The sequence below is a fragment of the Triticum dicoccoides genome, chromosome 7B (assembly GCF_002162155.2).
Source record: "Triticum dicoccoides isolate Atlit2015 ecotype Zavitan chromosome 7B, WEW_v2.0, whole genome shotgun sequence".
Lineage (NCBI taxonomy): Eukaryota > Viridiplantae > Streptophyta > Magnoliopsida > Poales > Poaceae > Triticum > Triticum dicoccoides.
This window is the reverse complement of record NC_041393.1, coordinates 159,687,584-159,696,988: the sequence shown is the minus strand read 5'-3', so window position 1 is coordinate 159,696,988 and position 9,405 is coordinate 159,687,584. Positions and strand designations below refer to the sequence as shown.

General features: G+C 41.0%; 1 protein-coding gene across 8 annotated transcripts; it reads right to left on the bottom strand.

Moving 5' to 3' along the window:
- Positions 1–284: 284 nt before the first annotated feature.
- LOC119337427 lies at positions 285–8,916 on the bottom strand. 8 transcript variants are annotated; one of them, XM_037609557.1, is made up of 8 exons: positions 8,187–8,916; positions 6,719–6,982; positions 5,580–5,684; positions 3,761–3,931; positions 2,647–3,157; positions 934–2,537; positions 747–860; positions 285–667 (listed from the first exon to the last, which is right to left on the bottom strand). In XM_037609557.1, exons 2-8 carry the CDS (start codon positions 6,763–6,765, stop codon positions 502–504), a joined length of 2,718 nt encoding a protein of 905 aa, XP_037465454.1. In that variant the 5' UTR covers positions 6,766–6,982; positions 8,187–8,916; the 3' UTR covers positions 285–501. The 8 variants fall into 8 exon arrangements, with proteins under 8 accessions (XP_037465454.1, XP_037465456.1, XP_037465460.1 ...); XM_037609559.1 differs by lacking the exon at positions 5,580–5,684 and having other exon boundaries at positions 2,647–3,160; positions 3,761–4,649; XM_037609563.1 differs by lacking the exons at positions 3,761–3,931; positions 5,580–5,684; positions 6,719–6,982 and adding an exon at positions 7,929–8,094.
- Positions 8,917–9,405: the final 489 nt, after the last annotated feature.

Genomic DNA, 9,405 nt, shown 5'->3' with positions numbered 1-9,405 from the left:
TTTTCCTACCTGAATTTTCATCAGAATGCAAGATGTTCTCAACTGTCCTGAATTTGAGTCAGAATGCAAGACGTTCCCAAATGTGCTGCTGGTTATATGACTGTACCTGACATTCTCCCATTTTGTTTGAAGGATGTACTCTAGCTAAATGCTGGATATTTATATCCACACAGCACACCACAAATTTCTACAATATGAGTGTATTAACCAGACCACAATTTTGGAACAACCATACTTTAAACGACAAAAACTAAGCATAATCTGCTATATATCCACACAGTACGTCGACATGAGAAGAATAATAATGAGACATAAACTGGGCATAGTTTGTTGCATCTCACGACTCACTTAAATTTTGAGTTCCAAGCTCACTGAAATTGTGAGTTCATATCTCACATAAGCAACACACTGAGTAGAACTACTAGTGAGTTCACTTCTTCATAACAAGCATATTGAAAGTACTTGTTCACATATTACATAATGCCATCTCAAATAGATCATTCATCCAACTGGTAGCTTCCTCTTTGGAGTAATCTTCTTCGGTGGAGCTGCTGTTGGCATCCTCCTTGGGGTCATCTTCTTTGGTGGAGCTGCTGTTGGCATCCTCTCTGGGGTAGTTCTAGTGGTTCGTGAAGAACTACCCTCTCCCAACAAGATAGCAAGGCGGCTGCACACATATATATTATCACATTTAGATAAAGTATTTTTGTTCCCCATTTGGACATTGCTGAACATTTGCAGCTTACCTTCTAGTGACCATGCTTGGACTGTCCTGCAATATTTGTTCTCTAGTAGGTCTTTGTGGGGTGCTAGGTTCAGCTGGCCTAGCTTTTGTACTGTTCTTTCTAGGCTTCCTCTTCCTGCAATTCAAAAAAAAAAATATTTTTGGCATGATGTGATAATTTAAGCTTTGACTGAAAGAAAAACACTTGCCTTTTTTTGGTTCCATTGAGTGGACACTTGTAACTAGCTTGCCTATGACCCTTTTCGCCACATTTCTTGCAAGTCACTGGCCCTCTAATCATTTTCTTTCCCTTAGAATTGGTGGGAGCAGTGCTATCATCCTTGGGAGCATCATTGGCACCTTTTTTCTTGTGGCCACCTTCAAGACATCCTTTGATCCTCAATTTCCTTTGTCTTCCTTTATTTCTTTTCGCAAGTGGTGCCCCCACAACAAATGGTAGCTCCACACGTGGCCATTGTGATTTATCTGTCATTGGCTCAATCTCTCTCCCATAAGCAGCCTTGAATCTGTCCACCGAGTAGTACTCATGCACAAATTGTTCAAGGTTTACTCTCTCTTGGGATGTCACAAAGGCCAAGACATGTTGACATGGCTTACCAGTGTGCTGCCATTCAAGACAAGTACACGTCTGCTGATTTAGCTTCATGACATGCCTTTCACAGTTCTTGCTATTATCCCACACCTCTGCACTCCAATTAGCAGATTCCACTACTTTTAAGTGCCCCAAACCTCTAGTATTTGCTCTCAACTGAACCATAATTGCCGGTAGTATCCGTCCAGGTGGTAGCCTTTCTCCAATCCTTCTCCTCTTCCTCCACAAAAGCATGATCATCTCTCTAATCTTATCAGCTAGTTCAGCAACAGGTAAATCCTTAATGTCTCGGATCCAGTTGTTAAAAACCTCTGCTACATTATTAGTGATATAGTCACACTTGATATCTGGATTGAAGACACACCTCATCCACTTCAGAGTGTGGTACTGACTCAACCATTTCCATACCTCATCTGATTGTTTAATGATTGCTGCCATATGTTCAGTGAACACATCTTCCCTATAAGCCCTTGCTGCAGGGTACATCCTTCCAAAGCCATGGAACCTTTTTGAAAAATTCTTCGTAAGATGGTAAAAACATTCCCTTTGTTCAGCATTGGGAAACACATTCTTCACCGCATTCTCCAAGCCTTTGCAAGCATCTGTGCACACTGCAAGCAGTGGAGGATCTCCTATTGCCATCTTAAGTTGATTCATAAACCATGTCCAATTGTCTTCTGTCTCAGATGCAATGAACCCAAAAGCAAGTGGATACATCCAATTGTGACCATCAACTGCCGTAGCTGAGGCTAAATGGCCATTCCACCTTCCATTCAATGCAGTAGAATCTATACTCAGATGTGGCCTACATCCTTCCAAAAAGCCATCAATGCATGGTTTAAGTGCACAAAAAAACCGATGAAAATACACATTACCATCTATTTCCAGTACTTCAATCTCCACAACACTTCCAGGTGACCTCTTCAGTACCTCAGCCTTCCATTTATATAACATCTCAAAACTCTCTTCCCATTTACCATAAACCTCTGCAAGAGCTTTTTCTTTCCCCCTCCAGACCGTGTCATATAGAATTGTGACTTTGTATTGTTCTTGCAACTTTTTCTGTAATTCTTTAGCACCCATATTAGGTGAACTCCTAAGGATACTCACAGCCTTGTTAGCTACCCAGTCTTGCGATGGCGTTATGGTCTTCACTCTGCTGCTTGAAACACAATCATGTTGATCAACTAAAACTGTGACCTGCACATATAGAATTTAAAAATGAAGGAAAGTTACATAGTAAATAGACATACACAGAGATACAAAAATTAAATAATGAATGGAGGTTATATAGTTAGCCATATTTCACCTTTACAGTACATTTATCATCCTGTAGGCTGCCAACAATCCTCCAAGGACAATCCTCACTTGACTTGCAGAACCCTCTAAATCTCTTTTTATCCGACTTCTCCGTGCCTATATCAAACTCCTCATTGATGGCAAATTGCCTCACTGCTAACCTAAATTCCTTCATTGATGGGTACATTGTGCCAAGGTCCATTTTTGGGTGGTCCTTATCATATGTAATCACTACCTCATTTGGTATGACATCACTAACAGGAATGGCAGCACCATCATTGTCACTGCCCTGCTCAACCATTCTACGACCCTTTGGTTCACTCTTACCTTTTTTCTCTTCTTCATCCTGCAAGCCCAAAATTTCACATAACTGATCCTCACTCAGTAGTTCAATTCTACCTTCTTCATCATGTGTCTCCACTATTTGCAAGTTATCCCAATCGACTTCTGAAATTGACGTTGCCTCAACCTGTAACGATGGATCCTCAGTACTGCTCCCCAACGCGACCTCTGGGTCATGCCTACTTGAAACAATTAAGAAAACATGAACACAAGTTTGGGTTAGCGGTCATAAACATGTCAAAAGTCACGATCAGATTTTTACAAAGCATATATGTAGCTGAACATAAATTCCTCCAGATTGTTTACTATTTCCCTTCTTCATTGATGCATGATGATTCGAAAATTCTACTATTTCAAAATTCTACTGCCTTTACAATTAGGATAACTTTTACCTCTCATTATGATTTCAGGAAGAAATAAGTCTTTCAAGGTTCGGCTCTGTTGAACTAGTGGTTGTGACGACTCTGCTCTTTCTACTTTAGTGAATACACATCACTTTCTTTTTTGCATTCTTACTATATCTAGTACTGCTCCCAGAATTAGATGACAGATAACAACGACCTTTCCCACCCTTTATTGATTTAGATATAGGCTATCAGAATTAGATGTAAACTGTGGATGTAGGCTATCGTTTCACCTAGCAGGGAGCAGTTTAGGAATCACGATTGTAGTTTCCGCAGATTCCATACTCACATGATGCAGTGCTTTGTTAACGAGCCATGCAAGGAGAGATCAATCGCTACAGATTTTTGAACAGAACAGAGTAAGGCTCAATACGATACCGTCCAGAATCCATGAACGCGGCGACGAGAACGGCGGCACACGGCGTTGACGAGATCGGCGGCACGGGATGTCGAGAAGATCGGCGGCACGCGAGGTCTAAGCCATCTGCGGCACTCTGCCGTCGAGAAGAATCAGGGGCAACACAAACGATATTCTTGGCGGCCGATGCGCTGCTCTCGTATCAATTAGTATCAATTAGAACGTGGATACTACGTACGTGTATAGAATCAGGGGCAGTTTGGTCTTTTCCCCTGCTTATGAATGGAAAAGTAAAAAGGAAAATCACTAAAAGGAGGGAAGTGGTATGGTAATCAAGGAGCCAATGAGCAAAGTGGCAATTTTGCGAAGCCCATCTTGGAAGTGGCAATTTTGAGAAGCCACGTATTGAAAGTGGCAAATATCCAACTTTCTCTAAATTGATATAGTTCTTTGGTGATTTCCACAGAAAGAATGTTGTTAACACGCAGACGGATAAATTAATACTAAAATTTTACTAATTGGCTATATGTATGCTGGACATGCATGGAAAGGATTATCTTACCAAAGCTACACACTTGAAGTCGATTCACACACAAAAAAACACGAATGCAAACGCACACTTGAGGTCGTATCAGATTGCTTTCAAAATTATATTAGATGAACCATGGAAATTGCCACGTGGATTAGTTCAGAAGCAAATGGCTTTCCTTATCAAACAATGCCTTGATCATAAACAGCAGAATAACTTGTTCATTGTGGAACAGCAGTGGCGCTCGCATCTGGCCCCGCAATTGCTCATGCCATGCCATTGCTCACTTGACACTGCATCGCTGCATCTTGACTCTTTTTCCGGCTGCTAAATCAATTATGCACTGGATTGTGTTGTCATGGGACATCTCCCCCACAAACCTGCCATCTCCAGTCATCACGGTAGGATAGTAAGAATACAATGATAGAAGTGATGTAGCAATTGAACACCCATATAATCTGGATTCACATGCCCATCTAATTAATTAGCTATGCACAAAATAACCTTTTCTAGTGATTTCATGTGACATTCTCTCTTCTATCATTTATTTGTAATTGGTGATGAAAAAGAATGAGACAAGTCGAATTGCTAGGGAAAAAGACTAAAATTAAAATAACAACATGCATAGGCAATTCCTAATAGAGCTCAAGCTCCATGGAGGCCTTAATTTGAAATTTTGAAAAAACTAATTTTTAGGTAAAAAAAACTACACACATACATATGGATGGTCTACTACTTGACTACAAAGTTTCTTGGTGAAAGCTACGCAAAAATGACGAAATCACATATTTCAAGCATATGTACTATTCACTATAAAACGACATGACTTCTTTTTGTACAGCTCACATCAAAAATTATTTCGTGATGATATTTCACACACATCTAGTCGACATTTTTGTGTATAGTACCTGTGTATTTAGTAGTTTCACGATAAGTACCTGTATTTATTTGCAGTTTTTCTAAAACATAAAAGGTTTTTTTTTTATTAGACCAAGAGCAAAAAATTCACTCTCCATGTATATATGTACATTGAGTTGTATATGCTTTTATGGTGAAACTAATGTGCCACAACTGCGTCCCGCATACTTCATGCGATATACTTCCTCCGTTTCTAAATATAAGTCTTTTTAGAGATTCCACTATAGAGACTACATTCGGATGTATATAGACGCCTTTTAAAGTATATGTTCACTCATTTTACTCCGTATGTAGTCTATAGTGTAATCTCTAAGACTTATATATAGGAACAGAGGGACTATAAGCAAGAAAAGAGATTCGGTGATAAATTGGAAGATATTTTCACCTCCTACCTGTATGCGCTTAGAAGAGAAAATGATTTAGGAAGGACGTAACACTGTCCAAAACCTAGCTTAGTCGTGAACCCGTGCATTCCCATGCGCTGGTGTTTGTGTTTGCTACAATATGTGCAACTTCTTGTCACGTAATACCACACAACAGTAGTGTAAGAACTGAGAAATAGGAATTGAAGAATTCATAGTGAAAACATTCGGTTGTAGAATTAAACAATGAGAACTGAACAGAAAATAATAGCCACGGAAGGGAAACCACAATATTCACTATTTTTAATCATGTCAATGGTTTTCATTTGGGTTCGATCAGAATTTAGAATTCAAAAAAGAAGAGAAAATGTAGCAGTAAAACATATATATAATATAGGATTTTAAAATGTGTAGAGATTATAGTATAAGCATATGTGAAAATTACTACCCCACATAATAATAGGAAACACTAAATGGCCAAACTACTAATTGAATCTCAAATTACTACATGCAATCTTGGTGATGTAATAATCTTAATACATAACCAGCGCAGTTTGAATCCACATTACTTTGTACTTGTCTCTATGCATTTTCTTTTCAGATTATTACATAGCTTAATTCATGACAATTGATATACAAATAAGCTAACTAAATTTTCACATATAATCTAGGGCAATGCAACCTTTTTTGCGGCAAGAGCAAATACTTCTACACTGATTAGAGGAAAAATGTTTCAGTGTCTATTAAAGCCTTGAAGTCTATTAGAAATCAGGTCTGGTTGTGCAACTAACTTGGGTTCACAAATTAGTTCTGTCTGACTTGGTACGTCCTCGTATACCCAGAAATTGTTCCAAAATAATAAATAAATAAATAAATATAGTAATATAATAAGTATATAAAATGTTTGGATTAGTAGCAGGTTGACATATATGCTTCCAAAGAGGTTGGAAATGGCATGTGCAAAGTATACAGTGAACCCTCTACTTAAATAGCTGTACAGCACGCATTACATGCATGCATAGCCAACATAAGCAGCACTCTGGGTCTGGACTTCAGACATGTGCAAGCATAGAAAGAAAAATTGGATATAGCATGGGGCATTGCACATAGACAAATTATGTTATGCATTGAACAAACATCATATTGGATCACAGTGGCTTGCGAGTTACCTGTAAGGATATTGATTAAGCACAACAATCAACAAAGCAAGAGTCATCAGCTGATAAACTGCTAGTTATGAATCTTTGCCTTTTGGAGAAAATAATCTTTGCCTTTTGGAAAAAAAAATCTTTGCCTGACACATCAGCGAGAAATTGCTTGACTTGGGACTACACAGAAGCACATCCAATTGGTATCAACATCCACAATCCCAGTGCTGTGAAGTGTAGCTATATCCTTTGGAACAGTTTTTTTTCTCCTTCTCTTTATATTGGCTGCAGGCCCAACAACCACATTAGATAGATTGATTGAGAAGAAAGATCAATTTCTATGTAATAAGACTTGAGCCGATATAAAGAATCAATCTGCATGGCCCCTCTTTTTGTTAAAAAACATGAATTAGATGAACGTATACAATTGGTAAAGAGAAAAATTAGTCGAAAATCATATGCATAGCGCTCTTCGTCTTTTTGACGTGACTCCTTTGAACCTGAACTTGATAGGCAGCACATTAGGCTGGATGATGGCGTTGACGACTCCATGTGCGGGTAGTACAGCAGGTCCACCTTATATGCTTGTTTTGTAGAGACATGGTTCTTTTCACTTTGAAAGTGGCTGGCACTGGGACGGAGAAGAAGATAGAGAGATCAGGGACAACGATGGGCACACATTGAATTTTTTGCCTATGTTTCTTGATGTCCAGAAATGGATGTTTCTTCTTCTCTGGTCTCAAATAACCCTTGAAAATGATCAGATTATTCCAATGGCTTCTTCTTGTTCTGCTTGCGCCCTTGAGAGTTGGGTCACCCTTCGCCTTTGACGACACATCTGTGTGTTTGACGGTCAGCTGTACCGTTGATGGTGCCGCAATGCGTCCAGTGAACCTCAATTTAGGACACGGTGGCCTAGGGCAGCCCACACGACTGCGTGTTGTGTGATTATCAATTTGACGGTAATGGCCTGTATTTTACACAATGAATTTATTTCCATGGGAATTGAGAGGAAGTGGAGATTAATGACTTCTTGAGAGGAAGAAACAACGGTAGATTTGGTTTTCACGGGGTAAAGAAATCCATGGACTTCTTGAGAGAAAGAGATCACGGTAGATTTAGTTTCCATGGAGAAAAGATAACCCATGGGAAGAGATAGTCAATGCAGTAGTACGTGGGAATTGTATGAGTTCTTTTTCCCCAAATTGTAAAGATGGAACTTGGGTTGTACCTTTTTGCCTTATATTTTATATTCAGGCAGATGCATCTTGATCTGATTTCGATACCCAGAATTCCAAAACCTTGATGTGATGATGGACTTCTTTTAGTCGCCCTTCACGACCACCTATGAATACACACTACAATGCATCTCGAACGCATCCAGGCATCTATGTAAACTGCTTTTTACAGCAAGGCCAGACTATTAAAATCATCAAGAACCTTGTACCAAGTAAAGCGTGGTCATCAAATACCAAGTAAAGAGTATTACCGAGAATTGTCTCCCTAGCTTTCCACCCAACTTGCAGCCTTTATCTCCCCTGCTTGGGTATCTAGGTAGACCCAAAATAATACAGCTTGGAATTCAGCGAGATGCATTGCATCCTTCAACCAAGGAAGAGCCGTTGCCATCCCATCTACATACTGGAAACAGCCAATAATCCACCATCTTCCTGAAAAAAAGAACAGCGACGAATAGAGTGTGGAGATATAACGGGAAATACACATGAAGGTTGGCTTATCTGCTTGGAGGTTCACGACGACGGCCGGAGGAACTCGGTGTGGTTAAGATCTGGCGACAGAGGATGCTGGTCTGTGCAAGCTGAAGTCGAGGTGCCGACTGTAGGATTCGAAGTCGAGGCGCCGACCGATGGGAGAGAAGAGCCCCTGCGCAAGTCAGACGAACCACGCCGCTATGATTGGCTGGTCGGAGGAGGGCGGCATGAGGAACCACGCCACCATGGTTGGCTGGTCAGAGGAGGGGCGGCATGCCTCGCCTCCGCACGCCGGTTTCAGTCCGTGCCCTACGCGAGGAACTCAGGGGTTGGAGGGGAGCTATGGGAGAGATGAGACCTTGGGGGTGGGGAGAGCCGGCGAGTTTGGGATGGTGGCAAGATCCGGCGTTCTAGGGAGGCGGAGAGCAGGGAGCAGGCGGCCGGCGCTCCGTTGTTGGCTGGCGGCGGAGGCCTACGATGGCTGCTGCTAGGGTATTTTTTTAGATGGATAGGCATGACAGAGAAGAAGGAGATTGCACGGATGGAAAATTAAACGAACCGTCTTTGCACTTGCCCGTGGCATTGTGGGCAATTTGTGTCACACTTTGAGGGTAAACTTTACATGTCCATACTTTTTTTTGTATTTTGTATGCCGATTAATCTACACCGTAATAACTTGGTCTCACCACATGCACGGTTCTTAATTACTGACTAACGTGGTAATTTTTAGGGAGTCTCTAATTAGTATAGGTAGGTAGCTAGGTATAGATAAGCATAGCATAAGGGCATAACTGCCACAGTTCATTGCACATCCTAGCGTGGCACTCTACTTTTTTCAAATTGCAGAAGAAAGGAAAGGTTAAACAGAAGTGGCTCGCGAGGCCGCAGCGGGTCCTGAAGCCAAGCTCGGCAGCCCCAAGCTCAGTTCGGGCCCTCCTCCTGCTTCACCGCGGCGCGACGGCGAGACGATCCGCCGCCTTCCTCGATGAGAGCTCG

Excerpts from the sequence above, each read along its gene's own strand:
- LOC119337427 (XM_037609557.1), bottom strand. The coding sequence starts at position 6,765 with ATGACTCTTGCTTTGTTGATTGTTGTGCTTAATCAATATCCTTACAG. Across the intron at positions 3,932-5,579 it reads TCTCTTCTAAGCGCATACAG|CGCATCGGCCGCCAAGAATA; the intron begins GTAGGAGGTGAA and ends ATACGAGAGCAG. Across the intron at positions 2,538-2,646 it reads ATGATAAATGTACTGTAAAG|GTCACAGTTTTAGTTGATCA; the intron begins GTGAAATATGGC and ends CTATATGTGCAG.